Consider the following 26,622-nt stretch of genomic DNA (forward strand, 5'->3'; position numbering starts at 1 on the left):
GATTGCCGGGTGCTCTCCCCCTTTGTACATTCCATCTTTAACCACATTAGGAAACCATAAACACTCATCTGAGCGCAGGTGTCAGCTGGCCTTTGCACTAACGGTATGTGTAACAGAATAGAGGCGGCTGGGTGGCTCAGTGGGCTAGGTGAAGGGCTGACACGCAGAAGCCCTGGGTTCGATTCCAAGGGTTAGAGTTAGGGTTGTCCACTGATCCCCACCCAGATTGGGTCCTTAGTCAAGACCCTTGACTCTGCTGCCTAACTGGGTCCCTGTGCCCCTCAAGTACAGGGTTGTGTCAGGAAGGGCATCCGGCGTAAAAACTCTGCCAAATCACTGATGAGAAACAGTGGGTGCTGTTACGCTGTGGTGACCCCGAAAGGGATAAGCCGAAAGTGAACTACTACAGTATGTGTGACAGAATGAAGGCTTTATTTATGTCGGTTTGTATGATGAAGCGTGTGAGCTGCAGTTATATTGTGTACATTCTGACTAGTTTAAATGTGGAGACTATCTCAACCAACAGGTGTGTTTGTAATTACAGAGTGTGTGTGTAGACAGGTTCCGCCGATTCAGGTTTACTATTTAGACCTGGATGTTTTATGATGTTGTTTCCCTCTGTTGCCATCTTTTTTTTTTTCTCTAAATCACCCCCCTTTTACCCCCTCCTTCTTCATTTCTGTCCGGTCCAACAAAACAAAAACAAAATATAATCAATATAAATAAAGTTTAGCATGAAATACAACAGGGGTTTATACTCAAGGGCTGCACGGTGGCGCAGTGGTTAGCGCTCTCGCCTCACAGCGAGAAGGCCCCGGTTCAAATCCCGGCTGGGACCTTTCTGTGTGGAGTTTGCATGTTCTCCCCGTGCATGCGTGGGTTTTCACCGGGGACTCCGGCTTCCTCCCACCGTCCAAAAACATGCTTCATAGGTTAATTGGTGACTCTGAATTGCCCCTAGGTGTGAATGTGAGAGTGAATGTGTGTGTGATTGAGGCCCTGCGACAGACTGGCGACCTGTCCGGGGTGTACCCCGCCTTCGCCCATCAGTAGCCGGGATAGGCTCCGGCACCCCCGCGACCCCGAAAGGGACACAGCGGTCAAGAAAATGGATGGATGGATGGGTTTATACTCAATAAATCCCTGTTGTGACAGTAAAATCTGCCCAACACAAGAGGCTCTCAGCCCACATCTGTTTGCTCAGCTGTTGGACAGGACAAGTTAAAAAAAAAGACCCAAGGTGTAGACTGTGCAAAGAGGAAACAATCCAGCACAGAACTGCAGGGTGTGAGATGCCGGCTGGAAAAGCATACATAGAGCCCCACAACCAGGTAGCTGGAATAATATACAGAAACATGTACAGAATATGGACTGGAAACCCCAAAGTCAAAATGGAAACACCTCTGAAAGTAGTAGAGAATGAGAGAGCAAAGATCCTGTGGACTTCCAGATCCAGATGGATAGGATGGTAATGGAGAACCAACCAGACATTGTAGTGGTGGAAAAAGAACAGAGGAAAGCCGTTGTGGTGGATGTGGCAGTACCAAGCCATGGTCACAGCAAGAAGAAGGAACATGAGAAACTGGAGAAATACCAAGGACTCAGAGAGGAACTGGAGGAAGCTTGGAAGGTGAAAGTGACAGTGGTGCCCGTGGTGATTGGAACACTCAGGGGCTGTAACCTCCAAACTGGAGGAGTGGCTACAGCAGATCCATGGAAAGACCTCAGACATCTCATTCAAGAAAAGAACAGGAACAGCTGAGATACTGCAGGACCCTCAAGCTCCCAGACCTCTGGTAGAGGACCTGAGCTAAGAGGAGAAACCACCCACGGAGGGTGAGAGGGACGTTTTTTTTTTCTTTTTATATATATACACACACACACCTATATGTATACATACACACATATACGTATACACATACAGGGATACAACAATATTCAATATAAAACCGAACCATTCAATACGCCTTCCACGGTTTGGTACGGCAGTTTTCATGATACGCATTTAATTTATTCAGTACCACTGTGAGCTGCTTTTAGCTTGTCTGTGTATTCGTGTCTTCGTTCCAGAGCTTGTCTGCTCCCACTCTCCCCCTCCCTGCCAGAAACTACTTTGCCCCTCCCCTAGGAGGTGGAGCCCAAATGCTAAAAGCAATAATTTGAGGGGGCAAATGCAGTAGTTCTGTGGCTGGCAACGTGCTTGGGCACCAGCTATGTCGGTGCATGTTCGGACGGCCGCTTTCATTGGGGAGTCTCTCCATTCGCGCGTAGAGCAGAATTTCAGACTTCTCCGTGCTTTTTCGCGGAGTTTTCATTTCTTAGCCCCTTGTGTGTGTGCCGACACAGCTGGTGTGTTTGAAGACGCCACCAACAGTAAAACCTGCGGTGTGAAGACATCTAGGGTTCGCGGTCGAATATGATGATCAGGGGGTGAAATGTGTTAACAAGAAGTACACTGTCTGCAAGATATGCCTCATCTCTATATCGTACAATGTGAGAAACGCGTGAGATTTACAGTATTACCTCAGATAAACACAAGAAAATATCTGACACCATCAGAGTGCTTATTGCTAAAGCTCTGCAGTTATTTTTCAGTGGTTGATAATGGAGGGTTTCTCATTTAATGAAAACAGTTGACCCACAATATAATGTACCAGCACGTCCATATTTCACAGAAAAATCTATATATACCTGCACTTTATGAACAAGTGCGCAATGAGATTGAAGAAGACTTAGTAAAAACGCAGAACTTTCCATGTACAGCTGGACTTAGTGGGTAACAGAGATCTATCTCTCTGTAAATGTTCATTATATGACGGCCCTCCCACTGGTAAATTAAGAGTGCAGTACTGCAGGCTGTCAAGACTTAAGAGCCCAGCTTAGATTGTTGGAGTTTATTATACTCATGTTTACATGTATTGAGGACTGAGGAACTTTTACATTTGATTACATTGTATACAAGTTAGAATGTTTACAATAGTTCTATTTAAGTGTGATTCTGCAATAAGTTTCAAAAGCTGTGCACTTGAAAAAAATCTGATTTCTTATGTTACGTATCGAACTGTGAGAAAACGGTATCGTTGCATCCCTAATATACACACACAGTGACAGAAGTCATCGCCACAAATCTGAGAAAAAGGTTTACTCCCAGCTCATAAGATGAAACCTGCGCATTTATTGTGAAGGAAAGGTTAATGATTTATTGAAAAATGTTCTGCATTTCATATGAAATACAGGATTCTCCTGGAGACCCTTGAAATACTTTCTCCAATGTTGTGTGCATTATTTTAGCTTTTAACTTGCTCCCTAATACCTGTCACCTTTTTTCTGTTTGTATTGTGCAAAAAGCAAAGTCATATTCTGAAAAAAGTCATCTTTATTTCTATCAAAGAATAAACAAAGTGAATGCTTCACATCATGTAGCCGTTGCTATTTTTCATATATTTATACAAAAAAATCACAGTTAAAATGATTGAAAATGACAACATAAATATTTTAACAGTTTGAAACAGAACATCAGAGACAGATCCACAGCCTGAAGAGACACACTGAACACATGTCCATCCTCAGGCACACTATGCCAGTCCTGCTCTCAGCATGTGAGGAAAGTAAAGAACTTTTGAACTGTGCGGGATGCACCATACACTTGAATGAGAAACCATCAGCTGCACTATTCATCTGTCACTCAAAAATCACAGGCTTCACCAGCCTTCAGCCAAAAGTAAAATGAGGAACTTTGACTCTCAGAAGTTACAGTAATCTCTTTCTTAAAGAATTTTATAAAAAAAAAAATCTCTAAACCACTCCCACCAAAACAGTTTCCCTTTTAAAAACAACCCAAATTCATCAGCATAAACTGACATTTTCTCACGCGGGTGGATCAGGCTCTCTGGCGCTGTCTGGCCACACAGTGCTGTTGCTCCTTGTTCTGTCAAACTTCGAATCATCAAGATGACATAACTCCGCCTGGTGATGTACATAAGTGACTTGCTTCTGAAGTATGAAATGCTTGAAGTATAAAGCATTTCAATTAACTAGGTATAAAATTCTGTTGAAGCGCATTGACTTCAGTCAAGAGTTGGAGGTGGCTCATATTGGTGGAGGTCATCCACCTACAAACTATCTGCTGCTTTTAAGACATATCATCAGGGACCAGAGTTTCAGGATGTCAAATGACAAAAGCACCAAAGCACCGCCTCGAGTGTGTTTGCAGCTGAGACCTCACTTCAACAAAGAGGCTGGTTGAGACACTTTCTGTGTTTCATTTCTGAATCATTGCATCCACATGTTGGTTTCCAAACGTTAACTTTGCCCTTGGAGGAGCCAAAGTGTGGGACAACAGTCTGAGAGCACAAGATGCAGCTTCATTTCTTTCAGCTTGGTGTTTAAAGGCACATGGAATTGGTGAGTTTGTAAAACATGGGTGATGGTGTTCTCAGACTGGCCCGTAGCAGCATCCCTACCCTACCAAGTGCATGACTGTGACCCCCTCAGGATTTATAGAACAAATAGAAGGACAGGCTGTGGCTGCGGGAGTGTTTAACACATGTGGTCCTCTATCTGCAGGGGGGCACCTCTGCTGCCTCACAGTTTCTCCATCTTCTCCTCATTGTTGTTATTGTTGTGAAGGCTGTGGAGCTCCAGGCTTGACTGCTTCCTCAGTGCCCGGGGCATAAGCTTCTTCTTCACAAACAGTTTCTGGAGGAAGCGGTTGCTGATGCTGAAGGGGCAGTAGCTGTGGATGAAATACATGAGGCCCACGCCAGGGCCGGCATAGTAACGTGCCTGTGGTTGAGGTGCAAGCAATGCCTGAACAATGGTGTCAATAACTGGAGTAACATCTGGGTTGGCCTGGCTGGCAAAGCTCTGAAACAGGTCCTTGGTCTCAGTCACATAGTCCTCGCCATACTCCTCGAGTAGTGCTGGAGGAAGACCCTGCAGTAGCTGTTTGTACTGCTGATCCCAGTAGGCATGGTTACTGGTGCGACCTGTGAACAACAGGGATCAGTGTTTGTTTGACAGCAAGTTTTTGAATGTTCTTGCAGTGGGATGGAAGGGGGTCTCACCTGTCCGATATGAAGATGGCAGGATAGTGGACACCTGGACTCCCCAGGGCTCCAGCTCATGTCGAAGAGTATCAGTCAACAGATTGAGAGCTGCCTTTGATGCTCCATATGCTGCAAGGCAGGGAAACGGCTGGTCTCCTGGAATAAAAGAATCAAATATGCCAACAAATCACTGCACTGTGTAGTGCAGGGAAAAGGCCATTCTGCAAAACCCTGAGACTGCTTTGTTTGTAGAAATCCCCATCAACTGACTGTAACCAAGACACCTGTGGGTGTAGCCTGGAAAGCTCTATAATTCTTAGTGTTACATGTCAAATCCCAGAATATTTTATTTGTGGTAGCACACCCTATTGACATTGCCTCTGTTGCTGCTTTGCTGGATGGCATGAAAGTGTAAAAGTAGTTCAGACCGAACGCGATCTGCGCAACAAATTCGTGTGCCCCGCCAGTCTTTTGCCATGCAACCAATTTGCTGGTCATCACCTGTCAAAAAATATGCTCCTGAGTTTGACGCCACGGCCGCGTGCTGGAGAAGCTACCAGCTAATGCATTTAGGATGATTACTATAAGGAATGGTGTCTGTGGGTATCCCCCTTAGAATGAATGGAAGATTCAAAAGATTTTGAGAAATCAGGTTTATTTATTGTGAAGAGTTCTAGAAAAACATCAGTAATCATGTCTCCATGTTTGATTTTATATGATTATTATTAAAAGATGTTCCCGGTACAGGGGGCTGTGTCTGTCTCACAGCCGCTTTCACTGTGTTTCTGTGTCTCTGTGGCTGAGCATGAAGGCTGACTGTGTCGTATTAACCTGAGGGGGAAAAATAAAATAAGTTGACCTTTTCCCTTTTTGTTAATGTCGCGATGAGCCCCGAGCTGGGAGCCTTCGCACCCCACAGCTCCTCTCTGCCTGTCGACATATGGAGTGAGTGAGCTCCGACACGTGCCCAAAGCTGAGTTCCTAATTGGCAGATGCGACGCAGCGACCTATCAAACTTCAGGTATTCCCATTTTGACCGGGCTGCTCAAATCGAGCTGCTAGCAGACTGCCAGCGCCAGTCGCTCAAATCACACCGCAAGGCTTCAATTCGCCTCAGAGCGCGCCTGTACCATTGAGTTGACAATGTAGCTGGCCGCCTCTGCTGCGTGAATCGCGCTTGATGTGATAGCACCTTAAGAAGAAAACATTCTTCTGTGCGAGAAGAAGTAGGGTTCTGGTAAACTGAAGTCTGCTAATACTCACCAGCTGGGCTGGAGATGGTGATAATCCGACCTTTGGCCTGTCGCAGCAGTGGTAGGAAACTCTTGGTGACACTCAGTGTGCCGAAAAAGTTGACCTCCATGCATCCTCGGAAGTTGGACATGAGTGAGAGCTCTGCATCACCAAAGTTCACACAAACACCAGCGTTGTTCACTAAACCCCACAGACCTGAAAACACAAGTGCAAACACACACATATACTGTTGGTCAGACTGCTGTTTGATGAAGTTCTGAGATTCTTTAGCGTCCCACATTGCAGGGCTTGCCTGCGATTGCCACGAGTTTTTGTGGTTACGGTTATGAAATAAAGTGACAGGCTTTCATTGAGAACCGATGTGGCTTTGTTGCTGCCAATTTAGTCTTTTGAGGTTCGCCTGCTCCTGTTTGTTTGATGTCAGACCAAACGGTCTGGAAGTACTCGAGTCACTCTGAGGACAAAACACGTGCAGTGCTACTCAGAATCCTTGTGAGGGCTTTGTTCGGAACTTGTTGGATCAAAACACTTTTTGTGAAGCAATTTGTTTAAAAAAAGCTCTGGTTTGGAAACCTGGACTTGATGTTCTGACTGTACTTTGGCCTGGGGCTCTGCAGAGCCCTCTCACCACGGGGATGACTGCAGATCCAGTTTATTGCTGCATGTGTTGATTTCTAATGTTAAAAGCTGCTGCATTTTTCAAGAAGTTTTATGCATTACCTGAACTGTCAATGGATTAAAGAGCATATTTCTAGACCTTCTGCTAAATGTGTTGCAGACTCTCCAGAGGCAGAAGCTGGAGTTTCAGAATTTGTCGAGGATCCATGTTCTAATCTTAGCTGATCCATCTGTTCTGTATGCAGAGACCATACCTCAGGTGACTTTCAGTCTGTACTCCACACTGTTTAAAGGAGAGTAATCACGTTCATGTCATACCTGACATGAGCTGACTGGGTAAAAAAGAAATGGCTGTGGTCACATTCTTTTTACAGTGCTACAATGTGAGTCAGTTGAGAGTTAGCCTTTTGCTGTTGTTAAGCTCAATCAGTTTGTCTAGTATCTCTTTCTAAATGTGGCTCATGACAAACAGAGCTGTCTGAGCTGTGCCCAGTCAGCTGTGAAACCCATTTGGAACAAACGTGAGTACATCAGGATGTCGCTTAAGCAATTCTGCAGGCACAGCAAAGACTTGTGCAACTGAGAAAAAAAGAAATCTGCAGAATGTTCCACAAACATGCTGCTCTTTGTTTCTGCAGGAGGTCTGAACATTTCCTGTTTCCTTACTGGAAAAGTCCCACGGACCTCAAACCACATGCCCTTAAACTTTAATGAGGCGGGAGGAGGACTGCTGATCTTGGTCCCCATAATCGAAAAGATTCAAAGTCATGAAAGATTTATGTTCACACCCAGAAACACAGCAAAGGACACAAGCAGACACTCACACTGAGCGTATCCCTGAATGACCACGAGGTTCAGGACCTTGGGCGGAGCAATGGTAAATGTTGTGAGAGACGCATCTCTTAGCCAATCACAGCCAGTCTTTACACAGAGTGAAACATGAACCACCCCCACCCTCCACCCCCTTTTGAGAAAGTGTTCCCGGAACAGAATAACTGTTTAAGCATCTGGTTTATCAGAGGAATACTCAGAAGTGAACATGCAGAGCAGATCTATGGAGAGTGTTCCAAGTTTGTCAGATCCCAGAAAAACCAGTTAAGCACAAACAGGATGAACCCTCTGAGCTGATGGTGACTGACTGATCTCAACAGCTCCACTAATCTGTGGTCACAAGCCAAACTGTGCGTTTTTTCATTTCAATCATGATGTTGAGGTGAGAAAAAATAAACTGCAAAACGATTCTTCTCTGCCTCTCCCTTCTGCGCAGAGTTAGCAGCATGAGTAAATTATGTAACAGACTCTTTGATAGTGTCTCCACCTTCTGCCAAAGATGCATCTTAGCTGTCAGTGCGGTGAGGCCATTCATGGAGCAGTCAATCCAAGGACATTTCATTAATTTCACCAGTTTCTGGTAAAAGCATCCCCTCTGAAGCTGAGAGTTGTGTGAAGTCTTTTTTCAAACAAAAACTAAGCTTTTCATGTTTTCATGAAGCCTTTGATCACATAACCTCTCTTCATGCATCAATAGAGCTCTAAATGAATAACAGCTGTTCACAAACTTTCCTTTTTTGGTCTCACTAATGTTGAGAAATTTACATTCAAACCACAAGTCTTTTACCTCGGAGGCCCAGCTTTGCCTTGGTGTCCAGCAGCGCCTGCTGCACCTGCTGCGGCTGAGTGATATCCACCTGGAGCAGCGTGAGATGAGGCGAGCAGGTTCTCTGCAGCTCTCTGGCTCCGTCTCCTGTCAGCTCCAACACAGTTGCAAAGACCTCAAAGCCCAGAGAGTCCAGACGCTTTGCTGCCTCCTTTCCAAAACCAGAGTCACAGCCTGCAGGGACAAAGACCAAGAGCTGCGAATAAATGTCCAGTCAGAAGGAAAATATTTAACACGTTTATTCTATTATAAGATGTGGTCAAGCGGCTGGGTGGCTCAGTGGGCTAGGTGAAGGGCTGGCAATGCAGAAGCCCTGGGTTCGATTCCCAGGGTTGTCGACTGATCTCCATCCAGATTGGGTCCTTAGCCAAGACCCTTGATGCTGCTGCCTAACTGGGTCCCTGTGCCCCTCAAGTACAGGGTTGCGTCAGGAAGGGCATCCAGCATAAAAAAAAAAACTCTGCCAAATCACTGATGCGAAACAGTGGGTGCTGTTACGCTGTGGCGACCCCGAAAGGGATAAGCTGAAAGTGAACCACCATTCTATTATAAGATGTATTTAATAATATTTTGTTTTTCTTTCTTTTTCTGCAAAACTGTAGATGGCAGTACTGGCCCTTAAAACATGTTATATTGGTGAGGCTTGTTTTGGGGTTTAGAAGAGAGTTGTGGAATTTTGAATCACGTGTGTAATTTATTGATGGTAAGATTCAGCTTTATATCAGTCTGAAAAAAATATATAAAGCTCTGAGTGTTTTGCAATCCTTGTTGTGTCTGTTTATATATTACTGCTGTTATAATGTGTGTAATTGATGTTTTCCTAGATCTACAGTGGGACATTTTGCATTCCATATAGATAGTTTTATTAAGTTATCCAATTATTTTTTATTAGTTGAAACAAATGTTTTTTTAAGTATTGTTGGATCATGCACTTACAAATTTAACAATATATTAAGTATTCTTGTTTTTTTATACAACCAATTGATTTCAGTGAAATTAAGTGGAATGCTTTCAGGATTAAAGAAGGCTTAAACATTGAGCAAAACTGTTTTTTGATTTTTCAGTTGTTTTCTGATCTGTGTCTCCAAGTGGGTGGGGCATTTCTTCACAGAAACAGACTGTAGAACACTTGTGCTCTCACACCACATATGTTTTCCCGGAAGGACTCCAGAGTCCCTCCGATACAGCCACTGTGGGGATCTGTCACGTACTCAGAGCTCCTACAACTTGATCTGCAGCAGAACTCGCTGTTCTGTGTTCCTTTGTGCAGAGGGTGTCTGAATGAGTTCTGCTGGCGAGCACTGAGGCACTGGCATGCTGCTTCCCTCGTGTTCTTGGCGGATTTCCAAAGTCATGTCCTGAGAAAAGAGCCGCTGAGAGAGAGGAAAATAAATCCCACCCCACTCTGGAGAAACACTTCATGTTTCTGCTCTCTGAGGACTGAGCTCACCTGCAAGGTTACCATGAATTTGCTGCTGTGAGCAGCTCGACAACTCAGAAATGAGAGGGTTTCCTCTTCAGCTCCCCAAGGAATAAAGGTTGAAGCAGGAGCTTGACACCAAGGTGGAACTAAGACTTTGCAGAGCTTGAGCTTATTTTGACACAGTGGGAGATTGACTAAAGCCCTATTAATTGAAATCTTGTTTAAAAAATAGTTTGAGTGACATGTGAACAGTGACTGCAGTAGTTTCAGAAAAAAAATGTCCTGTTCTTGGAATTTACAGGGTTTATTAGAGTACAGCTCTAGATGTCCCATGATCATGAAGCTTTATGTACCATTTACTTTGGGCACAAACACAGGTCAATAGAGGTTCATAGTGTTGAAACAGTGCTTCCTGAAAGGGACTGTTCTCACTGTGTGATGTCAGAGAACCTGCTCGTTTTTGTGGTTTGGGAGGGGCTGGTGCTCAGAGTGCTGGTTTTAAGAGGAATACTCAGAGATCTGTGAGTGGAGAGACGTATTACTTTAGGGTTATCATGATGAATGAACATTATAATGCACTTAAAAGTTTTAAAAATAGTTGATTTTTACATGATATATGCTCTTTAAGGTTGAGGGCTGGCGGTTGTCCGGGAGACGGGATGGGGGGGTGACCCTATATTTAAACAAATTTATTTGTTTAATATTAATTATTTTGTTGTACCGGTACATCTTTTTTGTGTCACCAAGAAAGGTTATGAAAAATGCTAAAAAGATAAAGAATGATTGATTAAATCGGTTCCGGTCCCTAAATTCTGCTTGAAGCTGTGCTTGAAAAACTGAAAAAACATGCCTTGTTAACTTTCAAAAGCCTTGAAGTGTGACAAAGCAGTGGAGAGCGTATACATGTGCAGCAGATGTTTTATTTCACTCTGACAGTCACTGCAGCTCAGCATCTCCATCCTCACTCACACTCAAGTAAACATATTTCGTCTCTTACTTTCTTTGCTTCAACTTTTGCATTCAAACTGAAGCTCCGCAAACCCTCACAGCCCTTATATGAATGGGTGGGACTTGAAAGGTAGCACAAGTGACTGACATGTCCAAATCAATGCACCAATATCTGCGTACAGTACTGGTATTGACTTGGCATCAACTTCCGGTTCTCATCTCCATGTGAGCATGGTTGGGGTTTGGCCAATGGTCCTGCTGTCTGACAATGAGATTGTGCCAGTGATTGTTCAGGAGACACATTATTGGTTTTTATTTTTATTTTTTTTTAAACAGTTTCTCTTTATCCTTGAACGCCAAACGTATCCTATTTGATACAGCCCCCCAAAAGAGCAGTGTGACCTTTTTTTCCTGAAAAACTTGATATATACCATGAGATACACGCAGTGTAGAGATAATCCAACAGTATTTCACACATTAGAGGGTCTTCTAGTGATGCTACAAGGCTGAAGGAGTTGGACACGTTCTTTTTGAAGAAGTTACATTAAGAAAACACATACAATTTGTACTGAAACATCAACAGGAATAGTTATTGGGTTGATACAATGTGAAAATAATTAAAATTTCATAAAATATGTTTTAGTCAAATCATGTGTAAAATGGGGTATCAAATTTGATATGGCGGAGTTTTAAGGCCATGTAACCCTGAATTCAAGGATTCAAGAATTGATATGGTCAAATCAGTAGATAAATGAATGTCACTGGCATGAGATTGGAACTCAGGTCCCGGCACATGTGAGAGAAGAAACAGGTACAATATGACACCGTTTACAATACAATCTACAACACAATATATCCCACTAATACTTACAAAAACAGAAGTAGATAAATTGCTTTAGGGTTAAAACAAATGCCATATAACTGTATGTAAAAATACTCTTAATTTTAATCAAATTATTCTATAAACATGCACACACAATTAAGCACAAACGCACAATCAGGACACAACAGTCACCCAGAGTTCAAAAGCCTGACAGCTTCAGGGAAGAAGCTGTTTCTGAGCCTAAAGTGCTAAATCAGTCAACATTAAGCAACAGAAGTCTTTTTAAAATTACATTAGTATATTTAGAGCAAAACATTAGATTTGTAACTTGCTGTATTGTGATGACTGATGGCAAGTTTTGTGTTGCCATGATACATTTAGTTATAACTTCCTTGCAGATCAGCCATTGTTGACACATACAACAGGTTCTTGGGAGTTGTTGACCTCCGAGACCAAACATAAGCTTTGTGAATATTTAACTAGGTTGAAATGTATACATTTTTAGAAAGTTGTTGTTCACCTTTCGGCCTATCCCCTCAGGGGTCACCACAGCAAATCAATTTTCACAGATCCGCACATTCGGTTTGACAGAGTTTTTTACGCCAGATAACCTTCCTGACACAAACCTTTATGTCATCCAGACTGGGCACAGGGAGACCCAGACCCGGCCCCCTTGTGGCTACATAGGTATGCACCATGAAGGGTCTTGCCAAATGCCGCACTGCGTGACAAATTTGAGTGTCCCACCCATATTTTGCCTCCTGCCTGAGTTTGACGCCGCAGCCGCATGTGTGAGGAGCTAACAGCTAATGTTTCTAGCATGATCGCTACATGGCGCGTTGTCTGTGGATATCTCACTTAGAATGTATGAAGACACAGATGATGTTGAGAAATCCAATTTATTCATTGTGAAGAGTTCTACAAAAACATAAGTAATCACACCTCCATGTTTGGGTTTAAACCTATGTGATTTCCTAAGATTTTCCGGTACCTGAAGTTTCTATCTCACTCTGGGGGCTGTGCCTTAATGACAGCCGCTTCCGCTGTGTTTCTGTGTCTCTGTCACTGAGTTTGAAGGCTCAATGTCTAGTTCTAACCCAAGAGGGGGAAAATGAAAACGGGACCTTTTTTTTTTTTTTTTTATCATTGTCTCAATGAATATAAGAAAAATATAAAGTTTAGGAGGCTCGAGCAGGCAGCCCCGCTGCTCACAGCAGCTCTCTAACGGCGTATCAAGTGAGCAAGCTCTACTGGCTCCTGGGAAGCTCGCTAGCTGCTGCCAGAGAGCCACTGCGAGTGTGAAAGGCTGGTGATCTGTCCCGCGTGTATCCTGCCTTCGCACCCTTCAAACCCTGGTTTCCCGAACGCCAGTCATGCACGCAGCCATTCAGCTGCATATAAATCTTTAGAAAAAATGATTAAGGATTAATGTCTCCTAATGCAGAGGTTAAGATGCTAAGATTTTCTTTCTACACCATCCTTATTTAAGGTCATGGTTTTTTTTTCTTTACCTTTTAGACATTTGTTTTGAATCATTTGTATGTTGATAAAAGCTTCACATAGGCAGATGCACCAGCCCCACTGCCTACAAAGAGGTCAAAGTGTTTGTATATTACTGCTGTTATAATGTATATAACGGACACTTTCCTGGATGTGCAGATCTATCAGCAAAAAGCTGTAGAGCCGCATTGTTTAGTGGGTATTTTGTGTCCTGAATCTTAAGGTTACTGTAAGGGTTTGCAGGCCTCAGACAGACTGAAGCTGGATGTTTGTAGGAGTTGAGCTTTCACTACTCACAAATCTGGCAACCAGTAAGAACTCCCACAACCACCAGGATCTGTGGGCCTGGCTAAATCATCCAGCTGGGTAAACTCAGCAATTTTTGGCTTTTTGTTTAAGCTTATGTCTGTTTTTTCACTGCTCTGTAGATTCCAGTCTGAAAATTGTATGTGCATCCTGATCTTTTGCTTAAGTTGTCCAGCAATATTTACTGCTTAGTTTAACAGTTGATTTATCGGTACAGGCTGGAGACCTCGCTTAGGCCTTCAGTGTGCTCAAGAGTCATGTGAAGAACTTGGGGGTTGCAAGTACATGTGCAGAGTTGATATCTGTATCTGGCTTTGGGGGAGTGGCGTTACATAATAGAGCTGACATTCTAAGGGGCCCCACATAAAGAAATAAACGTTGATCTGTGCAGAGATGGATGAGCTGGATGACACGACCGAGGTCAGAAACACACGTATGTGTTTGGGTGGAGGCCAGTGGCAACATCTGCAGCTCCACCTCCGTAAACAGCTCAGGTTACTCCAATCAGCCTAAAGAGGGTAGGGAATATCTTTAGCAGGACTCCTCATGGTTTAAGTTCATTGCCAACAAGTAAAGCTAATAAGGAAAGCTTTGATTTCATTATTTTTGTGGGGTGGTAAACAATTAGGATTTAGAATTTTTCTTATTTTTCATTGCTTCTCTTTGAGCATGTTGGGTTTGTTTTTTGATGTCTTCTATGTTTATTTTCCTCAGGATATCTGTTGAGTTTTTATCCCTGGATTAGCGTTGTAAAGGACCATTGTAGAGACCTGAGACATTCTTGTTGGAGAAGTTCGATGAGGTTTAAACCAATCCTTGAATCAACAGGGACATGTGGACTGCACTTCTGCTTTGTCTTTTTTTTAACTTGTTCTGTCCAACAGCTGAGCAAACAGATACGGGCTGGAAGCCTCTAGTGTTGGGCAGATTTTACTGTCAAAACAGAGGTTTATTGAGTGTAAACCTCTGTTGTATTTAATGATAAACTTTATTTATATTGATTATGTTTTATTTTTGTTTTGTTGGACTGGAAGGAAACAAAGAAGAGGGGGGGGGGGGGTAAAGGGGGGTGGTTTAGAGAAAAAAAAGAAGATGGCACCAGAGGGAAACAACATCATAAAATATCCAGGTCTAACTAGAATGGGCGGGGCCTGTCTACACACACTCTATAATTACAAACACACCTGTTGGTTAAGATAGTCTCCACATTTAAACTAGTCAGAATGTACACAATACAACTGTAACTGCAGCTCACACACTTAATCATACAAATTGACACAAATAAAGCCTTTCATTCTGTCACACAAACTATTAGTGCAAAGGTGAGCTGACACCTGTGCTCAGGTGAGAGTTTATGGTTTCCTAACGTGGATAAAGATGGAATGTACAAAGGGGGAGAGCATCCAACAGTCCCCACACCAAGACACCCCGCAGACGGAGCAGCAGCAGGCAGGACCCCCCCAACACCCGCCACAGGGCCGCGGAGAGAACCCGCCTGCCGGGCAATCCCGCCAAACATCCAGACCAGGGCACGCGGGACCGCCACAGAGACCCCCACACCCTAGAGCAGGAATGCACAGGAACACAGAGAGTGCAGGCCCAAACCCAGCCAGAACAGCAGCCCCCCCACCACCCCAGGTACGAGCCAGTGCCCCCCAAGGGAGACCCACCCCCATGCTCCAGACAACCGCCTGCTCCCACCGCAGGAGGTACAGGGAGAAGCAAGGAAGGGGCCGCCCACCCCCGCAGAGGAGAGGCGCACCAAAGAGAAACTGAGGTCCCGGAGGAGTGATGTAAACAAGGCCCGACCAGGCACACCCACTGATGGAGTTAAGGAGAGGACTAGTTCTCGAGAGCAAGGACCGGACTCCGCACCACCGAGACCTGGACACCCCCAGGCTCCGATGTAGATTGATACCCTGCTAGATTTTAAATGTCGGGGATCCCACTCCCGGCGTGGAAAGGAGATTTAGTGTTAGTGTATATTTGTGGTGTTAGAGGTGTGTGTACTAAAAGGTGCAGTTAAAATTGGTGAGTAGAGCATTGACAGGACATCTCCTGATTGCTCACAGAGATGCCCTGCTTCGTCTTGATTATGGACTTCATCATCACTTGTCCCTCAGCTTTATCTGAATGAACTCTTTTAGATACGTAGTTGTAGAAGCTAATCTTTCTTTAATAGTTCTGGTATCTCCTGTCCGTCCTGGGATAGGATCTCTCCTTCATGTGGGAATCCCCAAGGTTTCTTCTTTTTTCCTGACTCAGGTTTTTTTAGGAGTTTTTCCTTACTGGGAGGGAGGGTCTAAGGGCAGGGATAACCTGTTTTATTTAGTCTTAGTTTAGTCTTTAGCTATTTTTTCATATTTTATGACTAACCTTTTGCATCTGTAAAATAACTGCATGAAGCCCAATGAGGCAAATTTTCTTTTTGATATTGGGTTGTATAAATAAAATTGAATTGAATTGAATGTGGTGTATTGATTTTCTTCGGTGCCTTCAGGGTTCCCACAGAACACCCTACATGTTCTTGAACTTGCTCTCAGTCTTCATTTTGAGACTTCATGCCCCACAAAAGAGCCAAAAAGATTTATTGAGAGTAGACTTATGATATTTTAGAGTTCAACAACACAAAATTTGACGACAGAAGCAGGTGATGAAGCAACTGAGCATCTAGGTGTGTGAAATTTGTTCTCTGCATTTGACCCATCCCCTGCATGGGGAAGCGGTGAGCTGCAGACATAGCTGTGCTTGGGAATCATTTGTTGGCTTAACCCTCCAATCAGACCCGTTCAAACTGAGTGTCATGCAGGAAGACATAGGGTCCCCTTTTTAGTCTTTGTCATGACTCAGCCTGAATTCGAACTGACAACCTTCCATTTTTTATGGAAACACAACTCAAAAAACTTCAATGTTTTTGCTCATTCCTTCACACCCTTTTTCTTTGGTGTTGAAGACGTGTGTCCTTTTCTCTTAAGAAAGCTTGTGTAGTTCTGATTACACAAGGAGATGATGGTCGTGCACATTGACTCTCAAGAGTCCAGGTTTTATAAACTGTTTGGTGACTTGGAACTTGCCTGTAACCGTGACCCCCCCACACATCCTGAAGGTCATTCAGGCCACTGTTTTGTATTGGTCACGTGAATTCATCTGCAAGTTGCCGTTAAACCAGCAAGGGAGAGAAGTCACTGGGGTTGACAGTGTGAGATCATAGCTGCTCCTGAACCACCAGAGTTAATGATTCTAATCTTTGTACTGCAGAGGGAACCATGAGTCTGAGGTTTCCATTAACCTGGGTCCTCTGGCTGACTGCTGCAAAGTACACAGGACAGGTTAATGGACTCGTGGAAAATCACTCGACTCAGGTGGTTCAATTCAATGACCTTGTGTTAACCAAAATATCTAGATTATAAAATAAATACTGTAACAAGCACTCTAAAATGTTAACAGATTTTATGCAAAGGGCAGAAGTTGATTCTTGTTATTGACCTTCAGTTGCTCCCCATTTTCTGGGGGTGCCAGCAAATGAACTTCCATAGTTATTTGGCATAAGCTTTATGCTCGATTTAATGCAACTAGACTGTGACTGAAACTGGTCTCAAAACAATTACCTGCTGATTGAAAGGCCACTGAAGTACCCACTGTTCCGGAGGTCAGGGTGCCACGATGACACAACGTATGTCATGTGAGGCTTGTCATGAGATGCCTGTGGCAAAGATGGAAAGTGGCATAAACTAATAATGCATTCACACCAAACGGGATTTGCATGGCAGATGGGGCCAGTTTCAATGTTAAGTCAAAGGTACTGACGGCAATTGAGGCGATCTGTCTAAATCTTGCCAGATTCCGGTGTCACATCAGCCAATCAGGATATGACATTTTCAGTGGCTCAACAGGCGTGTAGAATACTAATCCAATGCGATAATTTTTGTCCTGAAGTTCCATCTATTTCTTTAACCTGCCGGGGTTGCCAGATCTCGTCCGGTTACTGTTGGGAGAAGGCGGGATACACTCTGGACAATGAGCCTTTCGCTCCCATGGCAGCTCTCTGGCTGCAGCCAGCCAGACTCTCGGGACCCAGTGGAGCTAGCTTGATACGCCGGCAGACAGAAAGCCACTGAGGGAGGTGGAGGCTGCAGGCTCAGGCCTCATGAAGTTTGTGATATTTTTCTTATTTTCATCAAGACAATAATGAAAATAGATTCTCTAATATTATTTTTGTTTTTTATTTCTACCCTCAGATTAATGCGAGACAGTGAGCCTTCAAACTCAGTCACAGAGACACAGAAACACTGTGGAAGTGGCTGTCATAGAAAACACAGAGTGAGAGTGAACCAGCTCCTGGATTCTCAGACTGATCTTAAGAACCTAAATAGATAGATGTGTAACTGATGTTTTGTAGAACTCTCACAATAAATAAACCTGATTTCTGTGTCTTTCATGAGATATTCACAGACACAGCTCCATATAGCGATCATGCCAAAAACATTAGATGGTAGCTCCTCCCACATGTGGACACAGCATCAAATAAGTCAGCCACACCCACACTGCTGTGCCGTGAGATGGGCCAGTAAAAGGGCATGGATGTGTTTCTCAAGTAAATAAATCCATCCATCAATCCATCAATCTTCTCTTATCAAGGCTGGGCAGCCTAGTCAAGCAAAGACTCCCAAACTTCCTTTCCTCTGCCAATACCTTTCGCTCCTCAAGGGGAATCTCAGGGGCTTTCTAGCCCAACCAAATGACAGTCTTTCTAGTGTGTCTTGAGTCTTTCCTGGGGCCTCCACCCAGTGGGTTATGCCTGGAACCCCTCCCCAGGGAAGTTTCCACAAAGCCTTTGGACCAGATCCCCGAGCCACCTCAACTGGCTCCTCTGGATGTAGAGGAGCAGCAGCTCCACCCGAGCTCTGTCCGGGTTCTCTAAGGCAGTGCCCAGCTCACTTCAGTGCTTATGGTCGGGACCTTGTTCTTTCGATCATGATCCAGAGCTCATAACCATAGGTGAGAATTGGAACAAAGATCAACCAGTAAATTCAGAGCTTTGCTTTTTAGCTAATAACTAGCTTTCCATACAATAAAAAGTTAGTGGAAAGGTCTGAAAGTCAAATGGAAATAAGTTGTCAAAGTTGTCACACTTGATTTTTTAAGTTATCTTAGTTCTTTTAACCATTAAAAGAAAAAGTTTTCTACTGGTGTTAAAACACTATGACATGAATGTTTTTTTATCTCTAAATGTGGGATTTTAAAAAAACTGCAGAGAAAAAATTCAGGCGTTTCTAAGTCTCTCAGAAAGTCTTATCTTCGTGGTGTAGGAAAGGTCAAGGGTCATGAGTGGATTTCCTCATTGCTGTCAGAGCAAGAGCTCACTATCTTTACAAAAACAAACAAAAAAGTAGGGTCCTCGCAAAACTTCTTGCAAATTCATGTTTGAGTTTGCCAACAAGCAGCTTTTGATTGATTGAGAAAATCCAGTGTGTGTGGGGGGGTGGGGGGTGGGGGTTCTCTTAAATTAAATTACTAATGTTAAAAATCTTTTCAATCTTTTTTGTTTGTTTGCTTTTGGAAGAAAAGTTATAATGTTATTTATCAATGTTGTTGCCAGGCTGAACATCTGGGGGCAGAGGACTACAATAGGACTACAGCCTCTCCAAAATCCCACCAGTTCTTTCAGGTGTCTCAAGCTACCCTTTGTGTGTACACAAAGTCCATACTTTATGGGAAAGAGTTTCCCCTTCCTGATTCTCATAGTCTTGTGTATAATCTTTTGCCTGTTGTAGCTCTTTCTGAAATCAGTTCAATGTTCATCATGTGAAAAAGTTGAAACTTCAGAGAACAGTGGTTGGATTACAAACACAGAAACCACACATTTGGGTTGAAACTCTTTCAGAACAAGGTATCATGTGGAAAGATTCCTGACAACCTGCAGTACTTTAAAAGCATTTTTATTCTATACAGTCCCACAGATGTGGACAGCTTGATATTTTAGGACTTGCACAACTAAAACCTTCTTTGTTTGACTTTGTTTATTTAAGCAGTTTAGATTCAGGCTTTGGAAAAAGTGGATCATCAGAGGGCTTTTGTATGCTCATGGGTTAAAAATACTCCCTCATACTGGGAAAGAAATTGTGTTGAGAAAACTTGTGAAAACAGATCAATGAACAGAACCGGAGCGACACTTCCAGGCCAATTCTCATCAGGGATACATTTCAACAGCAACTGTTTTTTTCCTGTTTCTTTTTTGTAAACATAACATGATGGAACAGCAAAGATCAGCATTGCTTCATCGCTGGGGAACGCCAAGAGTGTGGTCCAAGTGTAAGCAAAGGTCATGTGACCATGGTTGGCGGCTTTAAATTACCAGAACTCAGTTTTAAGAAAGATCTCAACTTGTGTTGTGCAAGACTTGGACCTTTCCAGTATTAATAGACAAAAGTAGAAAGATTCAGAAAACAAAAAGCATTAATAATTAGCAATTTTGAGAGACATATGGAGAAGCATTCTTGAAAAATAGTAATAGGAATTAGAGAATTAGGAGAGTAAAAGAAGAAAAGATTATGTTAAAATTGGTGTAGACAAAGGAAAGAAACAGAGTCGTAGACTTAATGTAGTTCTTAAATATGAGATGTTTTAAAAATGGGAACCAAGTAAAGAAAGTTAAGAATATCCCACAAAGATAGCAAAAGTTGTCAAAAAATATGGTTAACAAGAAACTGCAATGAGCAAAAGAAAAAATGCCCGCAAACAAAGCAGAAAATAAATGAGAGCAAAGAAAGAATTAACGTGAAAACATTGACAGGGTTAGAGCAATGGAAAAAGTAGTACGAAAATGTCATTTATTAAGTCAATGCTTCCTTGGGTTATGAACATCATGTAAAGGACATTGATTAAAATCTTAATAAAGAAGTCTATGGCAGCTGGATCAATGATGCCCTAAAGGTAAATGGGTTTCATGACCAAAGTTATGGATGCTTTCTTCAGCCACAGACCTTAGAAGTCATTTAGGAATTTTTCTCCACAAACAGGCCGGATGTTCTGTTCAGTTCATCATCTGACTTCAACCCTCATCCTGGGAAGAATGCAGCTCTTTGTAGTAAAAATCTCAGTGTTCTAAAGGCGTTCCTGGATGTTTTCTTATCCTGCTCTTACTTCTGGTTCCACGTTGCTCAGTAGCAGCTCAGTGGGTCTGAGTTACAAAGGACTGCTGATTATGAGCTTAGTAGATGTTCTGCTTAACCCATTGCTCACTGGTCCAGGGTGTTAGGACACGTGCAAATGAGACGTCTACAGCTGGAGGAGGTGGAATTGACTTTATTTCAGTCGTCAGTCTCAGGCGTATTTGTTGCATTGACAGCAGATGGCCTTCTGAAGGTCTGTAGGCCATGTTGATCTCACCAGGATCAGGAATGATCAGGAATGGAAAAGTGCACAGACAGAGCCCTACTGACATAGTTTTGGTGAACCACGTTCAGTGGCTACTTGATCTTTGATCTGTCTTAGAGAGTGATTAACTTTCCTTAAGAATTTGTGTCATGTTTTTATTTTATTGAAATTCTGTTAGTAATTGTGATATTGCTCTAAATTAAACTTCAGCTCAAATGATTTAATTTATTCCAAAAAAGCTACGTTGTTTCCTGACAGCCAACCAACCAACTCTTACCACCAGCAATAACAACAATCACCAAAAATGAAAGGTTTGTTCTGAGCCAATGACAGTGTAAAACTACCAATCTTAATCAAACAAGACAAAAGCTGCAATCTATGTCTGCCATATGCGGACGTAAAAGCAACATTGCTTCACAGAAATCTGTGTTTTCAAAGCCCTCCTTGGTGTGGGTGTGTGATGATGGCTGCAGTGATTTATTGACACAGATATTTGTATAACCTAGATTTTCTTGCCTGTGATCAGTGCAGCCCTGTTTCCTGAGTGGGAGGAACAGATCTGGACAAGTCCTTTGTTTGAAATTTTTAAGATGTTTGCCCCAACAGGCTGAATCATGATGCCATTGTCCTCGGACCAAAGGAAACAGAGCTGTCCTCATAATTCATGACATCAAGTCTAGTTTTGGAGGCTTTGCTCAGTTTTGTTTGTCTTTACATGACCATGTGATGGACTGACAGTCTTAGTGCTTCCCGTCTTTGCCTGAGGAGAGCAGGGTTACTGCTGTCCTCATGTTACCTCAGTTCAAACGTTGTTCTTTCAGTCCACAATCTAAGATAGTAATTCTACTAAAGTCCCACCAAGAATATGTACAACTTCTCCTCTAGCCACTGATACTTCAACATGCATATTAGTCAAATGAAAATAAATCAAAGCCATTTTCTTGAGAATTAATAGTATTAAATATACATCATACTTATAACTGGTCTTTACAGTTTATTAAAAAAAAGTCTTCTTTCTTCTTATGATATGCAATTTACCGACAGATTCAAGGTCAAGAAAATGTTTTTGATTTGATCAGCACATTGCGTAGATTTGTTGTAAACCCCACAATGCCAACACAGCAACACCTAATGAAGGGACACTCACTTTTTGCCTGAGAATTACTTGAGAACAAATGCTGCAAGGTCAGATGTGAGAGGAAAACATATCTATTTACTAGTAATTGCACAATGTTCAAAAATGTTAATGAATTTGGAGCATAAAGTAAACATAAAAAAGATTTAAAACCACTCTAATGGCAATTGAATCAGCTGTATATCAACTACTGTGGAGTTATAAATATATTTATATTTTCATTATTGTCACTATTGTCTGGCAATTACAGATACAAGTTTTACTGCTAAACATTTTTGGACAACATTTTCAACAATTTTTCATTTTCAGGAAAACATTTTTCGGTATGAATTAAATGTTGCCAAATCTTTGAGGATCTCAGCAGACTAGGGGACATTTTTGGATCAAACAGACTCCCTGGCATCTTCTTCCAGTCTAGTTTAACTTGCTTCAGAAACTGAGTGCCAACGCTTGTTCATCTCGTAGAGTTGGACTCCGTCAGCTCATGATCATGCATTCATTTCCAGCCAAACCACAACCTCACTTTGTGCTGTGAAGCCAAACAAAAGAAGAACTAGAACACACGTACGGGGATTACCACAAAGAGATGATGTTCAAAAGATACCCACTGCTTCTGCAAGTGTGTGGTTGATTCAATCATCCACGTTTGTCTGGATTGACATCAAGGCATTTTTCTTTGACATCCAAAGTTAAAGCACATGTACACGTCTGCGTTACTCAGACAAGGGAGAAAAGGAAAAGCTGTGCGTGTTATCAGGAGCCGATCTACCCAGGAACCCAGAACTCTTCAAAGAACAATTCTAAAAGGTGATTGTGTCACATCCTCAAGTCTTTTGTTCATCAAGTTTTAACCTTTTTTTCCTCAGAGAAAAGTAATCTGCTCATCTCATAAAGTTTTCTGTTAAATAAAGAGAAAATCAAAAAGACTGCGTCAGACTTTCATTTAAATTAAATTCGACTTTACAGGATGCAGCTTGAGATTAGATAAAAAAAAGATTTAATTCAGTCTTTATAGAGAAGTCTGCTCTTCTTATTTCAGAGAGCCAAAGAGAACGTTACGTGTGATTGTGCAGATTACAGCAGAGTACAGACTCACAAAGAAAGAGTGTTATTAACAAGCCACATTAATCTGTGGATCTGATTATCTCATTAACCACAACACAAAGAGTGGAGGCAGAGGCCAGTCCAAATACACACACCAACACACACAAACTAGCTTCTTATCAACTGTGTTTCAACCCCGCAAACATAACAGTATGTTCGACTGAAATGGCTGACTGTGTCCCACAAACAAGATTTGGACCCCCCTCACTTAAACTTTGATTTGGGGAGGTAATCCCACTGACAAACACAGACTAACATAAGTAACCCCCCCCCCCCCCACACACACACACACCCACACGCACACGCTCACACACAATGCAGGCATCCATTGTTCTGTCAGCTCATATGTGACAAACAGCACAGACTCTATCACCTCTCTGACCTAAGAAAAGCTTTTTTAAGGAACATGAGCTCCACTTTGTAAGAATTTATAGACTGACCAATAATTACAAAACCCCTGTTTTCAAGCTTGGTCTCCAAAACACACACAGACAGACACACACCTGGCTTATTTAGCAATAAATCTACCCAGGAACCTAGAGGTCTGCATCAGGACCTGTTTCTGCTCCAATAAAGACCACTACTCAAATCAAGCTAGATGACATTAACAAAAACAACCCTAATATGGTAACAAATACCATCTCACTGTGTGATAACAGATTCTCAAGGTTAATGTTCATGTTTTTATTATTTTAAGAAAGCTTCCAACACATTTTAGGAACTTTCTGCTTTACAAAGATTCTGTCCATTAAAAAGAACAAAGCTTCTCAGAAAGCGTTCTGTTTGGAGGGCAAATGGGACTTGTTTCAAAGGAGAAGATCAAAAGAAAGTGGCATGACGTAAAGGTTGACACACTAGTGGGGTGTCTGTGGTTCACTTATGCCTCCGTTAGTCTGATTTACTTCATTTCAGAACAGCTGAAATAATTCAAAAAACTTTTAAAATGGTGTAAGACCATTTTCAGAGATCAGAAGTTGTTTTGCAAAAATATAATTTATGCTGAACATCTGTAACCTTCTGACCACAGCTTCAAAACTCCTCCAAACCCATCCACCCCCTTTCCCAAAGACACACAGTAAACTCTACCTTTCTGCAAAGTGAGAGAGAAAGATGAGGCAGACAGGGTGTCTTCTTACCTGTGATAAAGACGGTTTTCCCCTGACCAGACAGCACTGTTTGTGGTGGGCCAGTCCTGCAGGCGGAGTAGAGGTAACAGGCCAGGCCAAGCAGTGCCAGCAGCAGCAGGACTGGCATGCAGAACACCCACAGCTGCTCCACGAGTAGGGTGGCCCCCAGCCAGGCCATCAGGGTCGGCCCAACACTCAGGTGGAAAGCCAGGATCCTTTTCATTGCCCCACAAACAAACACAGCCAGAGCAGCCAGGTAAACCCAGAGTGGCAGAGCGTAGTTGTCCAACATCAGAGAAGAGCTGCTGGTTCACCTGGGTGTGTGCCTTTGTCCCTCCTGTGTTGCTTCTCACACAGTCAGTGAATGTCTATCTGCCTCCCTCTCTGTTAAACACACTGTTGCACACTGAGGACTGCAGTCCAAACAGAGTTGCAGCTCTGCTGCTCTGTCGGGGTATATATAGAGAGCTGCAGGGGAGGAGGGACTACAGGCAGCAGCTCTGTACTTAATCTACACACAGAAACACAGACACACTCACCCCCACACACAAACACACAAAACAAACTTATCACAGTGGAAAATGCTTAAAGCTGGAGCTTGACCTCCACCTCTGCAGGAAGTCCTTCAACTGAGCCGGAGTTACAAGGTTTTCACACACAGAAGAGTTAGCAGCCTCTTCATTGGAAGAGAGCGCATGTTTTATAAGTGCAACCTGTTTACAGTTCTTCATCATTGGGTTAAGCCAGGAAAATGCAGCAAGTCAACTTAAGGCTGATTAGTGAGTCTCCTGATCAGTATGTTTAAGAGCTTTCAGCTGCAGCACTTGATCTTCATCAGCAGATGGAGTTGCTAAGTCTTCTTGAGGACGAAGAGTTGATTAGACTCAATGATTTAATCATCTCCACCTTCAGTGAAGCACTGAGATGATTCAGAGAACATATCATAAACCAAGCAGTGCTAATTAAAACGCTTGGAAAACTTTTTGAAGTCCTGACACCAAAATACTTGAAATTTCAACCTTTGGTTAAAATTTTACATATTGAGCACAATTTGAAGTAAACATGGTTCCCAACTTTCACCAACAAACTAAAAGAAAAAAAAAGAGAAAAAATCAGCAGCATCATGCCAGTCTGAGACGATTCCAGCTTTATGACATGGAGTCCTGCTGGAAGTAGCATCAGAGGATGGTACTCTGTGGTCATAAAGGGATGGACATGGTCAGAACAATACTCAGGTAGACTGTGTGGTTGGAACTAGGGATGTCCCGATTAGATTTTTTTGGGCCTGATCCGATTCAGAGTCCTTGGATTTTGTGGATTTGCCGATACCGAGTCCCGATCTGATTCTTTTGTAACACATTTAAAACGTGAAGAAATTGAATAAACAGATTTGTGTTGTCCCTTATTTATATTTCATTGACCTTCTTTTATCATTAAAAACTTCAATAGTAGTTAATTTTCGTAACTTTTATTTCTCTGTCAGAAAAATCAAACAGCCATATCAAAGGACAGCTCGGGTCCTAAGGAGTTATATCACAGACAGCATGTAGCAGTTAGCAGCTGCTGTTTAGCCGTTGGCAGCATGAAGAGCTTCACATTAAAAAAAACAGAAACTGTCTTTTTTTTGTTGAAATTACTTTAGAGGTTGTTGTTTGTGTTAGGACAAACCAACAGAGACACTTGCTGTCAGTTTAAAGCATTTTTAAAAGAGTTATTGATCCTGGAAGTCTGAATCTGTGATCATCTAACTAGCTTGACTGAAATGTTCATGTTAGCCTTCTGCTTGAGCTGCTGCCGTTTTCTGCTGCGTTTTCCAGTAATAACATTTTGTGATCTGTTCATGACATGCAGACTTCTAGTGGAGTATTTATCCAGATTAATAAGACTGAAATATAAAGCGCTGATCATAATAAGAATAAATGAAATATTCGATCGAAATCGGACAACAAAGTCTGATTTCGATCGAGTCCTCAACCACATGATCGGGCCAGATTTCCGATCACGTGATCGGATCGGGACATCCCTTGTTGGAACTATGATCAATTGGTACTAAGGGGTCCAAAGTGTGCCAAGAAAATACCTCCCATACCATTACACCACCACCACTACCAGCCTGAACTACTGATACAAGGCAGGATGCATCCATGCTTCACTTTGTTGCCAAATTCTGACCCTACCATCTGAATGTTCTGCTGAACCTTCATCTGTTTAAGTGCGGGGCCTTCACACAGGACAGGTTCGCTTCTCAGGATTTGCAATAAACCTCATCCAGTATGGGTCCTTAGGCAAGACCCTTCATGCT

General features: G+C 42.6%; 1 protein-coding gene across 2 annotated transcripts; it reads right to left on the minus strand.

Annotated features, from left to right (window-relative positions):
- Positions 1–3,358: 3,358 nt before the first annotated feature.
- hsd11b2 (hydroxysteroid (11-beta) dehydrogenase 2) lies at positions 3,359–24,942 on the minus strand. Of its 2 annotated transcripts, XM_024258427.2 has the most exons (6): positions 24,635–24,942; positions 24,330–24,535; positions 8,539–8,751; positions 6,312–6,497; positions 5,067–5,204; positions 3,359–4,988 (listed from the first exon to the last, which is right to left on the minus strand). In XM_024258427.2, exons 2-6 carry the CDS (start codon positions 24,496–24,498, stop codon positions 4,585–4,587), a joined length of 1,110 nt encoding a protein of 369 aa, XP_024114195.1. In that variant the 5' UTR covers positions 24,499–24,535; positions 24,635–24,942; the 3' UTR covers positions 3,359–4,584. The 2 variants fall into 2 exon arrangements, with proteins under 2 accessions (XP_024114195.1, XP_024114194.1); XM_024258426.2 differs by having other exon boundaries at positions 24,330–24,942.
- Between the last annotated feature and the right edge of the window lie 1,680 nt (positions 24,943–26,622).

This window comes from Oryzias melastigma, linkage group LG16, assembly GCF_002922805.2.
Source record: "Oryzias melastigma strain HK-1 linkage group LG16, ASM292280v2, whole genome shotgun sequence".
Taxonomy (NCBI): Eukaryota; Metazoa; Chordata; class Actinopteri; order Beloniformes; family Adrianichthyidae; genus Oryzias; species Oryzias melastigma.

What these genes read in the sequence shown, in the direction of transcription:
- hsd11b2 (XM_024258426.2), bottom strand. Translation starts at nt 24,612, where the DNA reads ATGTTGGACAACTACGCTCTGCCACTCTGGGTTTACCTGGCTGCTCTG. An exon ending in GGCAAAGCTGGGCCTCCGAG is followed by an intron (nt 6,498 to 8,538) that starts GTAAAAGACTTG and finishes TTGTGTTTTCAG; the next exon opens with GTCTGTGGGGTTTAGTGAAC. An exon ending in GCCATCTTCATATCGGACAG is followed by an intron (nt 4,989 to 5,066) that starts GTGAGACCCCCT and finishes TGTTGTTCACAG; the next exon opens with GTCGCACCAGTAACCATGCC.